This window comes from Drosophila sulfurigaster, chromosome 3 (assembly GCF_023558435.1).
Source record: "Drosophila sulfurigaster albostrigata strain 15112-1811.04 chromosome 3, ASM2355843v2, whole genome shotgun sequence".
NCBI lineage: Eukaryota > Metazoa > Arthropoda > Insecta > Diptera > Drosophilidae > Drosophila > Drosophila sulfurigaster.
In genome coordinates, this window is record NC_084883.1 from 40,205,005 (window position 1) to 40,224,699 (window position 19,695).

General features: G+C 37.8%; 3 protein-coding genes across 4 annotated transcripts in view; all 3 read right to left on the reverse strand.

Moving 5' to 3' along the window:
- Positions 1-372: 372 nt before the first annotated feature.
- Positions 373-2,547, reverse strand: LOC133844094 (uncharacterized). The gene is made up of 5 exons (XM_062277926.1): positions 2,394-2,547; positions 2,161-2,340; positions 1,974-2,108; positions 1,705-1,884; positions 373-1,050 (listed from the first exon to the last, which is right to left on the reverse strand). Exons 1-5 carry the CDS (start codon positions 2,487-2,489, stop codon positions 946-948), a joined length of 696 nt encoding a protein of 231 aa, XP_062133910.1. The 5' UTR covers positions 2,490-2,547; the 3' UTR covers positions 373-945.
- Positions 2,548-11,017: 8,470 nt separating this feature from the next.
- Positions 11,018-15,456, reverse strand: LOC133844654 (pickpocket protein 28). 2 transcript variants are annotated; one of them, XM_062278738.1, is made up of 6 exons: positions 15,250-15,456; positions 12,879-13,139; positions 12,618-12,822; positions 12,290-12,560; positions 11,499-11,754; positions 11,018-11,442 (listed from the first exon to the last, which is right to left on the reverse strand). In XM_062278738.1, the coding sequence occupies exons 2-6, from the start codon at positions 13,085-13,087 to the stop codon at positions 11,196-11,198; spliced, it is 1,188 nt and encodes a 395-aa protein (XP_062134722.1). In that variant the 5' UTR covers positions 13,088-13,139; positions 15,250-15,456; the 3' UTR covers positions 11,018-11,195. The 2 variants fall into 2 exon arrangements, with proteins under 2 accessions (XP_062134722.1, XP_062134721.1); XM_062278737.1 differs by lacking the exon at positions 15,250-15,456 and adding an exon at positions 13,733-14,568.
- Positions 15,457-15,945: 489 nt separating this feature from the next.
- LOC133841661 (probable basic-leucine zipper transcription factor Q) overlaps positions 15,946-19,695 on the reverse strand; it is a 37,318-nt gene continuing 33,568 nt past the window's right edge. The window contains exons 6-9 of the mRNA XM_062274292.1: positions 19,385-19,516; positions 18,351-18,997; positions 18,086-18,274; positions 15,946-17,136 (exon numbers count right to left, since the gene is read on the reverse strand). Of these exons, the coding sequence (XP_062130276.1) occupies positions 17,050-17,136; positions 18,086-18,274; positions 18,351-18,997; positions 19,385-19,516 (1,055 nt within the window). The 3' untranslated portion in view covers positions 15,946-17,049. The remainder of the gene's footprint in view (positions 17,137-18,085; positions 18,275-18,350; positions 18,998-19,384; positions 19,517-19,695) is intronic.

Genomic DNA, 19,695 nt, shown 5'->3' on the forward strand with positions numbered 1-19,695 from the left:
AGTGCAAAACTTTTTGTTTGTCTTTGTTGGGGCGCAAAAAATTGTTGGCCAAAGTTTAATGAGCCACATGACCCCTTTTGGTTAGCAGTTTTTCACTTGCCCGTTGCCTTTGCCTTTTGCTCCGCTATAAACTCGGCAGCTCCGGCAGCTTCGCTTGACCAAAGTGTTGTTGTTATTGTTATGGTTATGGCTCGGTGGCGAAAAAGTTAGCCCAAATCGTTTGGGGAGATCAGCAGCTCCGCCTCTGGCTTCGTCTCTGTCTCCGTGTCCGATTTCGACTCCAACTCAGATAAGGGCGTAAAAAAGCATTAACTGCGATAGAGAGCGAGGAGAGGAAGAACGTTTGGACTGGCAAACTATTTAGCCATAAAGTTGGTCGTTCTGTTCGAGCATTTTGTATGCATATTTTATGCATTTCAAAATGCTGGAAAATTGTTTTTCACGAGATGCCAAAATTTAATGTCGACAACAATAAAATTTATGTACACAAATAAAAAACGAAATTGTCCAAAGGCGAAACACATCGAGATTGTCCTTGAGCCATGGGTGGCGTGTGGCATGTGGCATGTGGCATGCGGCTTATACCTTGTCGCTCGATTGCATCTGGAGAGAGCGAGAGAATGAGAGCTCAACTTCAATGTTCGATGTTCCGTGTCTGACTGCTTTATCCTTGGCTATCCTTTGTTGATTTCTTTATTGGCTCATGCATATGCATAGTGGACATTCGATGGTTTTGGAATCCTTTTTGGCCAGACACGACTGAAGACAAGACACAAGATAGACACTCGAGTGTTTATCGTTATTGATTGCAGCTTGTGAAATATGAGAAGTGTAAGTCCTCCTTTGCCAATGCCAATTTCTTTATCCAATTTGTCTTGCATCACAAATACAAATGTAAATTCAAATGCAAATGCAAATGTAAATACAATTGCGATTTATGTACAACTAGAGAATAATGCGCGATTTCCACACGCTGTGCAAATTACGCTTTGGCGCCTTAATTTTCTTCAGATGCAGATAAAACATTATCAAGAAAACCAGCAAAATCAGCTGCAAAAGGAAAATAATGTTACTGTCAATACTTATACTTATTTAAAAAAAATATATAATATAGAAATAGAATTAATATAAGTTACAGCATGCAGCAACATTTCAATAAATATATTATATTTTAAAAATATAGCATGAAGAAAGTTCTTAAAAAAAATTAAATACAAAGAAACAAAATTAATATTGAATTCACTTAAAATATTTGACAAATAACAAACCCAAAATGCGATGCTAAAATGAAAAATACCAATAAGTAATAAGCTGCGAAACTAAGTGAAAAGTATAGAATTGTTTTCTTCCAAGTTAAGTATCAAATCGCAAACAAATTCTTCAACATTGGAAATCTTGAATAGGACAAAATATTTAGCCACAATTCTGATCCCTAATTTTGCAAATTAGTGTTCATTCCAGACTAATTTCTATTACTATATTATTATATTATATTTCTGTATTATATTACAATATTACTATACATTACCATTGCTACATTACTATCACTTCATCTATATGTATATTCAAAGATAATATACCAACATACTAATATTCTAACTTAAGGTAACATTTTAAATTGGCACTGAGTTTAAACTACCTTCAATTTGTACTTAAAGGGTTACCGATATAAAAAATCATATGAAGTCATTATATTATATCTACCTGAAACAAACTCGTGAGGAACTCGTAGCGCAGAATAGCTGAACTTCCGTTCTCTTTGTTGAGGCAGCCCTTATAGTGAAGATCCTTAGTCAAATTGCTGTGATTGTCGAAGCAGCTGCTCGGCAATTGGCCAGTTGTGAGCAGATAATCGTCAGGTCCAAGTACACCACAACAACCAAACTGCAATTCAAATTTGCCAATAAAAAATTAAAAGAAATAATAAAATTTCAATATGAATGTTATATAATTTATGATCTTGAGCTACTTACCCCATCTTCGAAGTGTGCTAGACTTCGATGTTCTTGCCACCTGAAGTGCACATCATGCGCAATGGGATAACGTTGAGTCAGCACCAAGATGAGCAACATTTGCAGCCAGCCGGCGAGGAAAAATAACATGATGAACTGCAATAATTTCTTATATCACTTACATCGAAGATGAATATGGTTTACTCACCACACGCAGTTCACGTATCTTTTGGGTGAGCACCAAATAAACTCCAATCACAAGCATGAACTGCATTAAAATTGCCACTGTTAGCACCAAAGATTCATATGAGGTAAATTCACAAGCCGGGCATGTTGAATAATGAGCGATCACTTGAACGTGGTAAACACAGTTGTATAAATTGGACGCCTGTTGGAAGAGCGATGTAGGTCAGATTTAGTTAAGAAATTGTAATTACTCACGAAACAAACAAAGAACAATACAAGTAGTGCACATCGGAAGGCAATCAATTTGCTTTCAGATTCTTGATGCTGCACTTCTTGCTCAGCATCAGTCATCTTGGCACATTTTAGGTTTCCTAACTGAAAAGTAATGCACAGCTTACTTATGAACTCAATATATTTGATTGTGACACTTAAGATGTAAGGCGTTCATTGACTTTGTAATTCATTCATATATAGCCTTTGTATATAGTAAAGCTTAATGTAAGATATATTTTTTATATTCCCTTATAATTAAAGCAAGTATGAAAGCTACAGTCCAGTTTCATCGACTGTAAATAAAAGTAAAACAGTGCGGTATTAATTTTAAAATATATCACATTAATATACTGCACAAATAAATACAAATATACTACTACATTCCAAATAGATAGACATACCAAATCAACTAAAACCCTTAGTAAGTAGGCGTTTTTCCCCATACAAAAGAATTTCTTAAATGATTTTTTAAATTTTTATCCGAACGGAAACAAATTTACGGGAATCATGCATGTTTTTTGCAGAAATTTTAATTAAAAGTTAATATAGTTTAAATATGTTATCGTTTAATATAATTTAATGCGAAAGAAAAGTTTTTTAATAAAATACATTAATTTTCACATCAATAACGAATACAATAAATTGGTGAATAATAACAATATGATCTCCAATTTGTGTACAATTTTGATCTTGATTTAAGAATTGACCTTCTTGATTCAATATCCTCACATCTTGGTTTTATCCTTGATTTTATATATTTCTTTTCTGTACAATGAAATGATTATTAATTTTATTAAATGCTAAGCAGAAAATGTAAATTTGCCTAGGAAATATCTAACTTCAAAATTTAAGCAAATGGTGAATCTGAGTTTACAGAAAGCTGGACAACTGCCGCAGCTATGTTAGTATTTCTTTTATGGCCAGAACTGTGATTAAAATAAGTGTCGAGATTAAAGCAATTTCTGGAATTTTGCATAGCTAGTGCTTGGGGTTGACTCTTGGCCAGTTCAACGCGTTGAGCTATACACACTCACTTACACACACGAGAGGAGAGTCTATGGAATTTTTTAATCAAACAGTTGCAATTAATTACTGCAAAATTCTGGCAGCCACATAACAGACATTTTTTCGACGGGAGTCGCAATGAATGAAACCCCGAAGATGGCAACGAACAAAAAGGAGAGAAATAAAGCGCCAAGCTGAGGCAAGCTAAAGCAAGGCGTGGCCAATGCTCATGTGCGGCAACAACAAAAAGAATGCCACGGGGCAACCGCAGTTCAGCCAGCGAGCACTCACTGCATAGAATAGGATATTCAGGATAGGGAACCACTGAAATTCAGTAAGCAGAGAGGAAGGCAGCCAGCATTCAGCACAACTAAAAATCAAATTAGGTGCAAACGAGCTGCCGTCAGCGGCTGCGTTGGGTGGGGGAGTGGGCGTGGTCTGGTCCAATGTAATGAATAATTTATAATGCAAAACGCTGATGTTTAGCCTTCGCTCTTAGTTGAAATTAAAATTTTGTGGCTTTCTTTTCATGCTGCGTGCGGTTTAAAGATTTGCCGCTTGCTCTTTTTTTCTTCGTTTTTGTTTTCGCTGCATGCAAACTTGCTTGCTTGAGGAAAGGAAGACGGAAGGCGGCTGATAAATGTGCGTGTGCTGGTGTCAAGTGCACGCTCGTGAATTCAATTTGATATACAAACTGATTTATCGATGCAGAGAGCGTTGTTGAACTGGAGTCAACTGAAACACAAAACCCGCCCACCCGAAACTGCCACACGCCATTCATAAGTCAGTCAGACTCGAGGTAGTGTCTGCTTTGGAGACGATAAAAAATTACATACACTTGTAACTGTTGCTGGCTGTTGGCTGCTGGCTGCTGCACAGCCCCTTAACAAGGTTAATTTGTTGTGCGATCGCATAGAGCGCACTGTCATTTATCTTCGCTGTCAGCGGCAATGGCAAGTCTATGAACGTAACTTGGAAGCAAGAACAAGACTCTAATTTGAATTTAACAAGCTCCGCATCGAGAGCGAATGCGTGTCCTCAGTCAGTCACTCAGTCAGCCAAACAGACAGACGGCCAGACAGACAACGAGGAAGGCAGTGTGGATGCCATCAGAAAGTCAGCCAGTTTATCACAGCGCTTTGAAAATTAAAAATTTATTGCCAGACGAGGTGTCAATCATCGCCAGGCATCGCAATAAAAAGTAATATGGAACAGTGCGACAATAAAAAAAGTAAAAAGTGATTCCAAAAGAGGCTGATGGAATGCTGAATACACTTAAGTGGAAATATAGAATATTTTTATAAAAATATTTTGTTTTAATTTTATTAAATTTTTTTAAAATTATCTATTTATAATCATGAATTTTTTCATTATGTAAATATAGCATTTTTCTTTCAATAAATCTCAGTTCTTGTTAAATTAGTGTTAGAAAACAAACATAGAAAAATATACGTTATAGAATAGAAACAATTTTGAATTTAGAAACTTTTGAATCGTAAACGAAATTCCTTATAGAATGTTTCCCATTATTATAAAGTAATAGACAGGCTATATTAAAATATAGAAACTTTAATAATCTTTTTTCATTTGGTGAAATTAGTATTATTCAAGAATTATGCTCTAGATTTTAAAATTTATCGATTGGATTTAAAGTTGACTTGGTTTTTTTACAATTGAATATAAATTTCTTGGCTATAAATACTGTTTTTCTGTGTATAAATTAAAACAATAAATTCACAAATAATTTGACATTTAAGAGTAAATTTAAATTCCCAAATTTCCATTTCCCTCCAATTAATAATCTCTCTCCAATCCAGTGACAAATCTGCTCACCAACTCAGCTCACCCGTTGTTTAGCAATAAACGCGTTTGGTGCTGGCACCAACCCAAAAAAAAAGAAGCATGAAGGAAGAAGCAGCAATCCAGTCCCACAGGACTCAAAGCACACAACACTTCATCATCAATTTGTAGTCCGTGCAATGTTTCAATTTCACTTGTTGGCTTCGATTGTCGCCTGTCGCTTGTTTGGGGTTTGAGTTCGGGAATTGAAAGCGACACTTTTATGGCTTTCTGATTTGTGCAATGCATCCTCTATGGTCTAGTTTTTGTTAGTTTCGTTTTATCTTTTCTTTTGTTTTGTAATGTTCGTTTATTGGCAATCTAATTGCGAAATTCTTGGCGCAAACTGTGTAAAGTCTCATAAAGTTGATGCGGAATTGAGTTTGCAACGCGTTTGCTAATAGTTTTTATTTTTATTTGCACATTTTTGTTGTGGTTTTATTTTTGTTTTGTAGTTGCTTTGGCTTATTTTTATATACCAGAGTGCACAGTGCAGGCTGCATTTGGAAATAAAATTTTGTTGCATATTTTGCGGCGTCAAATGGCAGCCACAAAAATGAATGAAATCGTAAAATTCTGGCACGCCGGACAGCCGCAGCCACAGCAGCCGGAGCCGGAGCCGGAGCCGGAGCTAATAACATACACTCAAAAACCGGATACGCCGCAGACCCTCCCTTCCCCTTCACTCTCTCCGCTCTTCAACCACTCACAAATTTCCCCTCGTTCTCTTTCTTTTCTTTCAGCAATCCCTTGGCCCGCATTCTGCTTTGCTCATATCTGAGCTCAGACATCACTTAGATATGGCATTGAATGTAAGGGTGTGTGTGTGTAAGAGAGTGTGTGGTGGTGTGCGCGTGTGTGTGCATTGGCATTTAAGTGCCGAAACGAGTTTTTGGGGCAAACGCTACGTCTAACATAACCTCAATTTGTGTGTGTGTTTGTTTGCCTTTATCTAACTGTATGCTGTATGACTGTCGCTATCTCTCTCTCACTCCTTGTCGCTACTGTCTTTGTTTCCCCTCAGCTTTCGCAGCTCGCATTGCAATTGCAATTGCCTTGAGCTGAGCTCGCGCTGTGTAAATATTTGATTTTTGCATTAAAGTCAATTTGCTTTCATGATTCCGTAATTCATTGTTTACCCGCGCTAACTTCTATTACGCCTTCCGACACGCCCCCCTCACGCCTGCCCCACGCCACTTGGCGTGTTTAATTTTCAGCATTTGCCAGCTTTCGTCCTCACCCCCTCTGCAGGCACATTTTATTGTTTATTTTTTGGAATCCCGACTCGCTTCCAGCAACAGCTTCAAGCTCCATCTTTCCCCCAACTTCGATTCCTTCGCCCCCCCTTTGGCAGGAATCCCGCATTTCCGTTGCACTTCCACTAACACCAGACGCAGTGATATCCGCATCATCTTTGTTTGTTGCTCGCAGCCATGTTGCCTGCCTCGGTCCTCTCTTCTCCTTCGCAGCCTCGCATACGTCCTTCGTCCTTTTGCCTGTTTTAATATGCGCACTCAACGTTAGAAATTAAATCTGGCGCTCAAATGTTATTTGCGCTTTTCGTTTATTTATTTATTTATTATTTGCTTACACCCTCCGCTTACGTCTCTTGCTCTTGCTGTCATTGCCATTGAGACTTCTCTGGCTGAATTCTCGGGCAGACCAACACACACACACAGCCCAGTTTTCATTAGGTAATGCATAATAAGTACGAGTATTTTGTTTGTGTGCTTGTGAGTGTATTTAATTTATGTTATGCAGTCATTCTTCCACAGATTTCAGCTGGCAAATATTTGTGGAACTTAGTACAGAGATTTATCAATATGAGAGTAAAGATCAGTTGTGGAATATTCACAGTTTATCAGTCCTATTAATTTCTTCCAAAGTGTAATATATGTTAGTTACCAATACAATTTTAAAGATCAATTTATTAGTCATATTAATTTCTACCAAATTGTTATATAATTTATCAACATCAAGCTTGATAGTATTATATGTTAAGTTTAAAAGTTTATTCATTTATTTATTTTAATACAATTTTTGTATATTAATTATAATATTAGAAGGCTGTTCTACTTGGTATATACAAATTTTATAAAAAAAAATATTTAATTAACTTGATTCATTAAGTATTATTTTGAAGTGAAAGTGTAACAATTTTTATTGATGAAATATCGAGACATATTTGTTTTGTGTGTTCTATACCATAACTTAAAATTCTCTATCTTTAATATCTGATTCAATCGTTGACAACTTTTGTTTGCCATACTGAGACACTTGCTTTGAACTATATTCAACTAAATATCAATTTTGATTTGAATCAATTCATAACAAACTTAACAAGAAAGTGAAAGATTTGTTTGTAATTTATAAAAGCACCTTATTTCTTTTCTACTAAGATGCGACAAAAAAGTTGTGATGCAATCGTGTCTCACACATATGTTATATCTTATAATTTGTAAAGAAGACAAAATTAATGCCAAGACCCTCACTTAACAGGCATTTGACACGCTCATCAGGCAATTTTATGCGAAGTCCCCATGCTCCCAATCTCAATCAAAATCAAACATTTCGCTATGCATTACCCGAAGTCGCGCCACGCCAAAGTCAAATCAATAGCCACCCCTCACACCCCCCCAAACCCTGCCAATGACCCGGCTGCCATCAGTCTATCATTACTCCGTATTATAAAAGGAGCGATGCCTGCAATTTTAACGAGCTTTACGCATTTTATCACCCGAGCTGCTGTTGTGGGTGGCTGCTGCTGTTGCTTCTGCTTCATGGATATCCGCAGCTGCGTTGATGGCGTTGTCATCATCAACAGGCGATGCCAATGCAGTAAAAAGAATCTAATTTAGTGCGCGGTTTGCATACAAATTCCTTAAGCCATACTCTGTGAGTGCGTGACAATGTGAGACTATATTCTCAATACTTGTTCGAGGCAATTCGCAATTGATGTCACGATATACATTGATTTGCCATTTTGAGTACTATATGCATTTTTCATTAATTGTCTTGTCGCAGTGATCTGGAGAAATGCGGAAATGCGCCGTCAAACGATTTAATCAAAAATTTCGCAATTCGCATTTAAAGTTTTTCGCGCGCTCGCGCTCACAACTTTTTAATGACTTTTTGAAAACTTCGGCTCGGAGTCTCTAAACCTGCAATTACTGCAGCGAGTTGCAGTTCACCTGTCTTTTGGTAGTATGCAAAACGACTTTCCAGGCCAGACACAACAAAACAAAACAAAACAAAACAAAGCAAAACGCAAACCGCTAATCGCGCTACACAAAACTTTTGCCCTCACTCTGGGCTAGGCAATCGAGTGCGAAATTCCACATACGCCACGTGTGACGTCGCCTCGTGTCGACGATAGCAAAAGCATTCAAGTCATTTCCGCTTAAGCAGCCGAGTCAACTGCTCCCCGTGTGCAGTTGAGTCGCCTGACATGACAGCGCGCTGTGCTGTTGAATGCCGCAAAATGTTGCTCAGAAACCGACTTAAATACAAACAAACATGGCCGCCAATAGCGACGTCTATCTATGTTTGTGTGTGTGTGTTTGTTAGTGTGTGCGCCGCCTAAAACCGGAAACCGGAAATTTAAAGCCATGCCAAGCAAATGAAGCGAATGCTGGCCAATGCAGCCGCGTTTGTTTGTTGTTCGTTTTTGTTGCCAGGCATTTTGATTGTTGTTTTTGCTGCTGTTGCCGCTGCCAGACACTGCGGACAGCTGTCTCTCTCTCTCTCGCTCTGCACGCGCTGCATTTGTGCAAAAGTTTAATTACAATTCCTTTTGCAATTTCTTGCAATTGCTCTGACAAAAGTGCAAAACAACTTTTTTTTATTGATATTGTTATGGAGTTGGCCCGTCGTGAACCTGCCTTGTTGTTGCTTGTTGCTCGCGTTGCCGTTGCTGTTGCTGTTGCTGTGTTGCCAATGTCAAATGTCATGTTATCCCGAAGTTTATAAGCTCTCTCTCTCTCTCTTCGTTCTGCTGTCTGCAGTATGCTGTCTGGCTTTTAAATGCAAATTGATTACTGACATCGGCTAAAGTTGACGAGTTGCTTTCAGTCCTTAATAGCCAATGTCACATTATGCGCATCAGCGACAGCGAATGCAACACACAAACACAAGTGGCGAGAGTTGTTCAATGACTTTTGTTAAAGATGAAGCAATTTAAATATTTTAAAAATACTTAGAATGTGTATATGACAATGCAACATAATTATATTATGGCGTAATTGTTGATGAGTTTTAATTAACAAAATTTGAATACAAAATGCAGCCTATCCAATTGAAGAATATGTGTTGAAAATAAAGTATTGCAATTATTTATATATGTTATTCTCAACTCATGTTTTTCAATTGGTTGGGCTGCAAACTTAACTAATTAATTTTGTAATTAAAACGGGTTAAAATAATACAGAAATTCGATATTAATTAATGACCATCTCTGCAATCTAAAGAGTATTTTGTTAGCTTGCAGGGCTAAGAAAACAAAAAAAATATAAAGGTAAATTATGTACAAATGCTATGCTTAAATAAGCAACTGTCAATAGTTTAAACAGCTTTTATCATTTTTAGCAGTTGAATTAACAGTTGCGCATAAATTGTGTAATTTAATTTGAATTTCTATAAATACTAAATATGAAATTTTAGCTAATTCGACACCAATTAAATAAATTTGGTTTTGAATGAAGTTCTATGATTTTTAGCAGCTAACCACGCAACGCAACCATCAATCATCTATAAAGCACACCAGACAGCCGCGTCAGAGTCAGACATCAATATAAAATTGTCATAAATTTCATTTGTACTTATTCCACATGCGAATTTATGGCGTGCACGAATGCATCGTTGAAGTGGAAAGTGCCAAAGCACACACACATATGTGGGGAGCACAACTCCGGTAGCTGGCAGCAACTTTTCCACATGTGCATGGAAAATGTTATTAGGTATGCAAATGTGTCAACTTTATTTGCAATATTTCGACACATTTCGACACTTGTTGCCATAATGAACTCAACATCGCGAACTCTGCCGCTTTTCTCTCTCTGTGTATGTGTCATGCATATTTCAATCGTTGCACACACAACTGTTGCACAACAGTTCAGCAGTTGTTGTTGCGTGCCGGCAAATGCAAATTATATACTAATAATGGGACCGCGAGCCGTGCATGCAAATTGAATTCAACTAAATGACAACTGACAACTCGAGAGTTTAAAGCTGCCAGTTTAGAGTGTGGGTGAGTGGTCTGCATAAATTGCTGCTATTGTTTAAATATTTGCCAACATAATTAACTTAATTCAATTGGATTTCCATTAGAAACGCACACAACTCCACTTCAAGTCGAGTCGAGCTAAGAGTCGAGTCGAGTTGAGTTGAGTTGAGTTGAGTTGAGTTATTTGCACAGCTAAAGGTACGGAGGCGAACCCGCATCAGCCAACGTCTAGTTGCATCAGGAGACGACGAGTCAATTGGCAGCCGAAATCAAAGGCCTGTGTCCCTGCATAACATATGAGGCTGAAGATGAGTCTGCCGGGGCGGCGACTTGCGACGTCTGTTGACTTTTGGCAATCGAATTGAATTGCAGCAGCAAATCACACAATAAAATAATTGATTCCATTTGAAATGCACACACAACAAAGCCAAAGCTAAAGCCCAAAACCACAACGTTTGACTTTGCCAGCAATACGATGCGGGCTTTATCCTATCAATTTCCTTACTCTTCCTTACTGAACGTCTCCAATTGCTGACTGTGCTGTGCGATACAGAGAGAGCGAGAGTACACACATTTATTTTCATTGTTTGCAGTTTAAACATTGCATATTTAGAGTACACTAAAGACTGAGAATCCTTTTCATTTGCCACTGATTGTTAATTGATAAAGCGGCAGTCTTCGTTTTCCAGTTTCTTTTTCTTTTCTTTTTTTTGGCATAGTTAAGCCTCCTTGTTGGCGGCCAGAGACAATTCCCTGCGTGTCTTGCGACGCATACGCAAATTGGATATCAAACGCACTGTACAGAAATAAACCAGCTCCACAATACTCAACGTGGAGACACCCATGAATAGACCCAACAGACCGCCACAATTGGCCAGAAAGTCGGTGGTACCATAAAGTTCCGAGCGGCGTGAGGTAAGAAATTGTGCCTCCTTAAAGGAGATTGATACCCGCGACATTTTCATACTGCAAATGAGAGAATGCAATTAGTCTTAAATTTTTATGTTTAGTAATAAACTGACCCCTCTTGCTTTTGCTGTTGCTGTTGTCCATTCGAATTTTGTCTCGCCACTGTCTTGTAGTCGAAATCAGCCTGAGATATTTCCGCCTCATAAGCAATCGAAGTGCATGAGGGCAAACAATTGCAATCGGTTTCGGCACGCGTATTCTCGCCATCTTGAGACATACCCTGTTGGAATTCCTTGAGCAGCAGCTCGTCCTCTGCATCGTTGTAGCACTGCAATCGACCAGCTCCGCACACCGGGGCGTTCATGTTGCCTGCAAGATAAAAATTCAGTAAGAATGCAACAGTCGAGTATGCTCGATTATGAGATATCCTTCATCCATTTCAATAAAAGCAAAACAGAACGGTATTATCGTTAAAATATAATATACCAAATTAATACAGATTAAAATACTGAAATAAGCCGATATGAATATTAGGTATATTATTATAAAATATTTATACGATTTTTATCTGATTGCAACCAAATTTTCAGAAATTGTAATCATTCTAGTAATTATTGTTTGAGCCAAGAAATGGTAAATGAGGTATGAAAACAACCGAAATGAATATTTGGTATATTGATATACTTTAACATTCAAATAATAGCGTGAATAACATAATATAGCAGATTGTCAAGAAAAGCAATTAAGACCAGACATATTAAATGATTTCTTACATAACCCTTAAGAATTTTAATCTGATCGCAATCAAATTATAGTTATGTACCAAAAATCGATATATGGGTATATGTATAGCGTGTAGAAAAATAACAATATTAACTAACAACATAGCTGTAGCTACACTCACGTGGCATGGAGAACTTGACACATTCGCAGACTTTTAGTGTATAGTTTGCTAAACATTCCAGTTCACAGTTGCTCTGTGAGTAGATGTTAAAGTAGCGCAAGTGTCGCTCATCCTGGAAGTAGCATTGACGCCTTTGTGGCTCGTAATACTTCAAGCCATCCGAGGTGGTGATAATCTTTGGTCGTATGGAGATTAACACTTCCTGATCGAAGGGTATGCGGAAGTATTGTTTGGCCACCTGCGGCACTTCACCCGGTGTGTGCAGCAATATCTAAATAAGAGTTTAGCTTTCAGATCAATTCAAATATATTAATTAAATATGGCTCACTTTAAAACCCTGCACTGGACCACGACACATATCATCGAAATCCAGTTCCATGCCACCCAGGAACAAATATAAACCAGCCTTGGCACCAGGACCCAGCACACGATTCGGATAAGTTTCAGTCTTGGCATTAATGTTGTAGCCACTCTCCACAGACCATTCGGAGTTCATGCGATTGTCCTCGCGGAATATAATATCGGGTATAATGCTGACAAGGTAATTCTATGTTTATTTATATTTGTAATTTGAATAACTTAAGCTCACCCTTCGGCACGAAATATTTCAGCTGGACTTAGTGAATTAAAGCTGTAGCAAACACCTTCGTCAGTGACATACTTGTGAAAGATTTCATTGCACTTGATGGGATTATTGCGCCACTTGCAATCCAGAAAACTCTCTTCGAAACTAGGGGCTAATGCGCTAAGTTCATCGATAATTTCAATACCTCTTCTTAGATCGAAGCCATATTTCATGTCGTGCAAGTGAGCATCGCATACTTGAGTCACGGATCCAAAGGTTGCTTTTCTGTGAAGGTGAAGAGAATTATAAAAATAATTTGTCTTGCTAATGAGATCTTAAAATTTTGAGACCATTTGCATGAAAGATTAAACCTGATTGTTGAAGAGATACTAAAATATTAGCATTGGTTTCTAGTAATAACAACCCTAAAATATTTTCTAGTTATTTTTGTTATCATGACTCACATTGAAAGAATAAAAACGATTACATAGAGTCGAAAGCCATATTTAACTGATAATACTTCCTTAAATATACATATAAAAAAATTATTATGTCTTATTATAAAGCCCTTAAAATTATAAAATAAAATTGACATTAAACAATTTTTGATTTAAAAAAAATGTAAAGACAAGATTTCCAGTTTCAAGATTGAAACGGTACTTTGTTAGAGATATATTTTAACATTATTGCATGCTATTATTTCAAATATATTTTCTGGGTTCTAAGCAAGATTTCTTGTTTTTTTTTCAGTTTTTTCAGAAAAGTGCATATTATAAGATGAAGTTAGAGAGGGATATATGCTGAATTTAATTGCTTGGTTTCTTCACTAAGCATTAAGCTTAAGCTTCTGAAGAAATCATATATTTTAATTAACTTACTCCTCGTCAGTAAAATTTATAACTCCAGTGACATTGTTCTTAAAATCTCGAATCTGCCAGTACTTGTCGGTGAAATTGAAAGCACGCTGTCTGGACTTGGTCTCCGAGCAGACTGTGACCGAGGGAAAGGGAATCTCCCATACTGGTGTGGACTTCTCGGCGAAACTGACAATCACCGGATTGTTGTTCCACTTATCCCAAATGTTCATCGTCAGCTTGAAGCACGTGCAAATGGAGAGAAGAAAGACACTGACCCAGAACAAACGCTCTAGCCACGGACGTTTCTTCTCGCCCAGGTAACGAATACCATGAATAGTGCTGTAGTCACAGTACTCATGGATGATGGCCATGGCTGCCTGGAAGCCGCTGCCATACTTGATCTGCTGCTTGGTATCCACTTCGTCCTCGCTGTCATCCGATTCGCGGCAGGCCGAAGCCGACTTTGCCATGAGCGCGGCTCGCTTCCATTGATTCGAGGTGGCCAACGAGACAGGATTGAATTGCTTGGGTGGCACCTCCAGATCTACGATGGGCATCTGTGGCTCCGTGCTGTACGATGACATTGCGACGACGACAACGACGACGACACACAACGCGCTTTTTCGATCCGACGAGCTTGAACTGCTTTGACTTAGTCAGGCGAAATGCGGCTAGGAAGTTGCCTTTTATAGTGCACGGTGTGAACTTAGGAATGAGGAATGTTTCTTCCTCTGGGGATCGACGATGGCGTGGGTTCTTTCAACGCTGCACGCAGATGCCGTCGCATCACGCATACGCCAGGTGAGAAATGTGTGTGAAATTAACTAGTTTTCGGTGTCATTTCAATTACTTCATTGGCGAAGCTCGCGGTAATTTGTGTGCGCCATGTTGGACAAGGTCCCCAGTTGGTTACTCGTAATTTCTGGTGTCTAAATGTTACCTTTGGTGCACACCACAGGGCGAGGCATTCTAATTAGCCGCAGCGCACTTTAAGGTTGCCCAGCCCCGAGCTTATAAAGTGTGGCCAAATTGAATAGCGGCTGCTGCAGTGTCTATGTCACCTGACTCCCGACCCCTGACTCCTGTTCACCTTCCTCCTTCATTGTCACTTGCGCAGCCATTGGCCTTTGCTTATGCATTTTAAATCCTGGACTCGGCTCAACCGCAAGCGCTTAGCTCGACCTCGAAACAGAAACTAAACGGCCGGCACAACGAGCAGACGTTCAGGCAGCAGACGCAGTTGCAGACACCGGCAACAGCGACAATAAAAATGTTTGGAAGCAGCCGCAGAAGCCAGCGGCAAGGACGTGCATAACAACAACAAAAAGGACAACCAGGACAACAACAACAACAAAGAGTAACACAACACGACGCGAGCCATTTACGTTGCGCATTTTAATAAAGTTAACTGCATTTTGGCATTGTGTCCAAAACTTTCAGGTAAGCTGAGAGCCAAAAGAGTTGGAGAGTAGGCAGAGGGAGTAGAGAAGTGTGTACTCGTAGGCTACCCCCCTTTTTGTCTGCCCAACTGCACTCACCTTTTGTTGGCGTTTTCATTATCGTACGCTTTGCTTTCAACAATGTTTGCAATGTCCTTGTTATTGTCCTGCAGTTACTCGTTGCTCGTTGTTGCCTTTTGCCATTGCTCTGTTTACAGACTTCGTCGCGTCGTGTGCAGTTGATCATCATTTATTTTAATGAGCTTCCAAATAGAATTTCTAATATGTTCCGAAACTTGAATTTGACGAAGATGCACAACAATCAAAACTTGAAAGTAATATGGTACTTTCACTCTCCTGAGAGTGACGATAGATTGCAAAAGCAATTCTTAAATGCTTATTTAGAAAGCTTTGAAAAGATTTTCTAAAAATGTTAATTGAAATTTGGAAAAGAAATGATGTAAAGATTGTGAATTAATTTCCTCATTAATTTTAGCAATATTCAGAAATATATTTTTCTTTAATTGTAAATCCATAAAATTTCATCTAAAGTGTAAAATGTTAATAATCTTCTCCTTAAATTCTTTTTGGAGTTTGCTCTGAATTTCTTGTTTCTTGTTTTATTCTTTAAAAGTAAATACTTTTAAATAATTGGTAACAACAAGACAACAAAATACGCTTACCATTACTCTCATCACTAGTACTTACTTTCTTTAAATGAACTGAAATACGCCCAAAAATATAATATAATTATCAATAACAATTATAATAAATTCCACCATTTTTTGTTTTATAAGTTTCTTTTATTTAATACATTTTTCTGCCTGTTTACATGTTTAGCTGGAGGACACTGAATTGAATGCTGTTATTGTTTACAATATTTCCTTATTTTTTTTTGTTTTTGCCATTTTTGGTATTAACTAATCTATTTACATAGCTGCTAGTTTTGATATAAGTACATAATGACTTTATGTAAGTTATTCATAATTTTAATATATATTTAGATATAGTAATTGTATTTTAAATATTAATACGTTGCGTTTATGTAATAATATGTTTAAGCCTTTTAGATAATTCTTTGGGGCTATTTGATGTTATTCTGGTTGTTTTTGTTGTTGTTTTTGAAACACCTGTTGTCACACTATGCTACACTTGATATACATTTTACGTATATTGAATAATAATAATAATAATTGTTGTTGGCTTGTTAATAGTTTAATATATAATATATATTTATTAAATAAATTATTATATATAAAATATAAGTTTCTTGGGCAATAATTACTTGACTTTCTCTGTTTATTTCCTTCAATTTATCAACTTCATTTTGTCTATTTACAAAGCTCATTTTGTTCTACATAATGCCTCGTAATTATACTCGTAATCCATGAACTTTACTTTTCAATATTTCATTTCATTTTCATTATTTTACCTTTATGTTCTCATATGCAGTTTGAAACCCAAAATACTTTTCGCTGAACACAATAACAAAGACAGTACAGACAAAGATACAAGATACAATTAGTTACACGTACTCGTATTTTGTAATTAGTTTGTAATTGTTATAGCTACAATAATATCTAATTACTATTTTAAAATGATATGTTTTGCTGTAATTTACGTTCATTCCTTTTTGTTTAAACTGATTTTCACGCATTCATCATCAGCTTAAGTCTAGTACAAAAATACTGAATAAATTGCACTTGCATCAGCCACCACCAAGATTATAATAACACTCCCCAAATACACAAAAGCCCAAAGCAATACAAGTATTTTAAATACTTCATCTGCAGCTGCACTCTAATCGCTCTTCTATTCTTGTCATACAACGATATCCTCTAAATTGTGTATATACTTTCATTTTAGATCCACTCTAATGTCCTTAGACTTTTTGTTGAATTATTGTGGTGCCAGTGCCAAACTGAGGCCATTCGACATCAGGCTCAAAGGATTCCCAGTGGGCGGAGATGAAGATCCAGCTGCCTCCTGAAAATATAAGAAAATAAATATACCGTTAATAATTGGAGATATCAAGAGTATGTATATAAAAAGTGTTCAAATTAAAACGTTGTCTTAAATCTATAGCAATTCTAATAGTTGCTAATTCTATAGCAACTACCGAAAGGTACAGTCGAGTGTGTTTGACCGTGAAATACCCGCTACCCAATTTTATTAAAGGTAAAACAATGCGGAGGAGGTATTATTGAAAAAATATACCAAATAAATATATCGAAGGGATACGCAAATATACCAAATGTTATACTTGATATGACGATATACCACTGCATACCAAATTATTACAGCAAATCAAAATAAAAATTTGGGGTATGAAAAAGAGATAAAAAAATCAAAATTTGTACTATGAACATTTTGTCTTTACGGTTCACTATATTTATAAAATTTAGTATCAAATAGTTTATTTAAAAATGTGAAAAGCTTAAGCATAAAAACTGATTTGACTGAAATTGGGCAAAAATAATATACCATTAAGAATGTAAGACATCAAGATGTATGTATATAAACACTTTACATTCAAAGATACTAAAACTCAATAGAATAAGCTACTATGTATTACATCGATGAGATTATTAACAAATGCCAAAGTTAAATTATTCAAAATCATATATTTGTTTAACTCATTCAAAATAAAACAAGTATTCAAGACTTCTGAAAATATTAAAAATTGTCTAAGAATATTATTCCGAAGAATACCCAAAGGCCTCAATTTTTCATTTACAAGCATTCTCCGTTTATATTGTTGGTAAGTTTATTTACTAATCATATATTAAAATTCTAAAACAATTTATTCCATGTATGTTTATCAAATTAGAACTATTTCGAAAAAATCTTCATTTTGAAATTGGAATTTTAAAACTTCTGATGAATTTTACCCCATTGAAATTAAATAGTAAATGAATTGTCTGCTCATACTCACAATGCTCAGGGTGCGCACAATGCAGGCGCGTGTTGCCGGCGGCTCATCCGACTCCAGGCCAGGGGAGCTGCCACGTGAGGAAACGGAACCATTGAGGAGCTTGATACTCATGTTGATGTCATCGGAGTGATGAGTTTGCGAGCTGCTCGAGAGGCGTCCATCGAGCGACAGATCATCGCGTTGCTGATCCTGCAAACACAAAAGAAACAAATTCTTTCAGTTATAAGTGACACTTTTTGCAACATGCAACAAGCGGCAAACGCACCTCCTTAGGGCTGCCACAGATGGCGAACTTGATGTCCATGGAGTGCGTCTCAGTGTCGCTGCTGACATGACCATCGTTGGCTCCTGTAACTGCAACGTCGGCAACGCCAGCAACAGCGTCAGCAGCAGCAGCAACGTCAGCGGCAACATCAATGCCATTTGTTGCAAGGGATGTTGCAACTGTGGGGATGGGGATGTTGTCGACTGTGGGAGACAAGTGTCCATTGATGCTGTTGTTATTGTTGCTAATTTTGTTATTGTTATTTGGCTCCTTGTTAAGTGCTGCTGACGTTGGCATGTGCTTTGTTATGGCTGCTGCCTCATCAGCAGCAGCAGCAGCGGCAGCCGAAGCTGCCACAGTGGCAACAACGGCCGTTGACATTGGCGTTGCGATGCCATGTCCATTTGTTGCAATTGCCGTTGCATCGTTTGCATTGTTGCTTGGGCTGGGATTGCCATTGCTCTGGATGTTGCTGTTGTTGTTGGTGTTGCCATTGCCATTGATGGTGGCGATGGCGCTGGCCTCATCACCCAGCTCGTAAATGTTAACCATGTGTGCGGCCTGTGCGTGCACCATCAAGTCCCAGGGATTGGCGAATGCATCCTTGCAAACGGCGCAAAGCAATTTGGCGCTCGTTGGCGGCGACTCTAAACATGTGAGTAAGAGAGAGAGAGAGAGAGAGTGTGTGTGCGAAACATGCAAGAATTAATTAGTTATTTAAGTTGGAATTTGCCGAGATAGTCATGGCATGGGGGCATGGCTTAGTCGCATAAATAACTCAATTTTAAATGAATTTGCAGGCAGCCGCAAGGCGCAGGACATCCACACTGAGAGACAGACAGATGTTGCTGACTGGCTGCAAACAAGGATTCCTCCTCCATCTGCCTTAGAAAAACACACACTTATACGCACACATATAGCATACGACGTTGCTTGGCAGAAAAGTGTTTAACAATCATAAATTAATTGCCGACAAAAACAGCAACAACAAACAAACAAAACCAGCCACGCCCCATTTTACTACGATGACTTACTTGCTGCAAAGGCCACGTCCTGGCACTTGCATGTGAACCTCAGCTTGCAGTAACTTTTCTTGTGGTCCAATAACTCAGACAGCTCGCTGAAGCATTCCCTGCAATTGCCGCAGATTAATGTATCCGGATTGCCTGCAAGAATACAAAACACACACACACGCATGAAATATGGATACTAATGCAATTAAGTGAGTAGCAACAGCAATATTAAATACTCCAATAAATTACATACACATTGTAGCCTAGCTTCGGTCTAAAGCGAAACAAATATATTGAGCCTTAAAGGGTAGAAGTGTATGATATCTTTATAG

Coding starts and splice junctions, on each gene's coding strand:
- LOC133844094 (XM_062277926.1), bottom strand. CDS start 2,489: ATGACTGATGCTGAGCAAGAAGTGCAGCATCAAGAATCTGAAAGCAAA. Junction 2,341..2,393: donor TATTGTTCTTTGTTTGTTTC/GTGAGTAATTAC, acceptor CTCTTCCAACAG/GCGTCCAATTTATACAACTG. Junction 1,051..1,704: donor TCCTCACGAGTTTGTTTCAG/GTAGATATAATA, acceptor TTCCTTTTGCAG/CTGATTTTGCTGGTTTTCTT.
- LOC133844654 (XM_062278737.1), bottom strand. CDS start 14,295: ATGTCATCGTACAGCACGGAGCCACAGATGCCCATCGTAGATCTGGAG. Junction 12,561..12,617: donor GTCCAGTGCAGGGTTTTAAA/GTGAGCCATATT, acceptor ACTCTTATTTAG/ATATTGCTGCACACACCGGG. Junction 11,443..11,498: donor CAACAGCAAAAGCAAGAGGG/GTCAGTTTATTA, acceptor TCTCATTTGCAG/TATGAAAATGTCGCGGGTAT.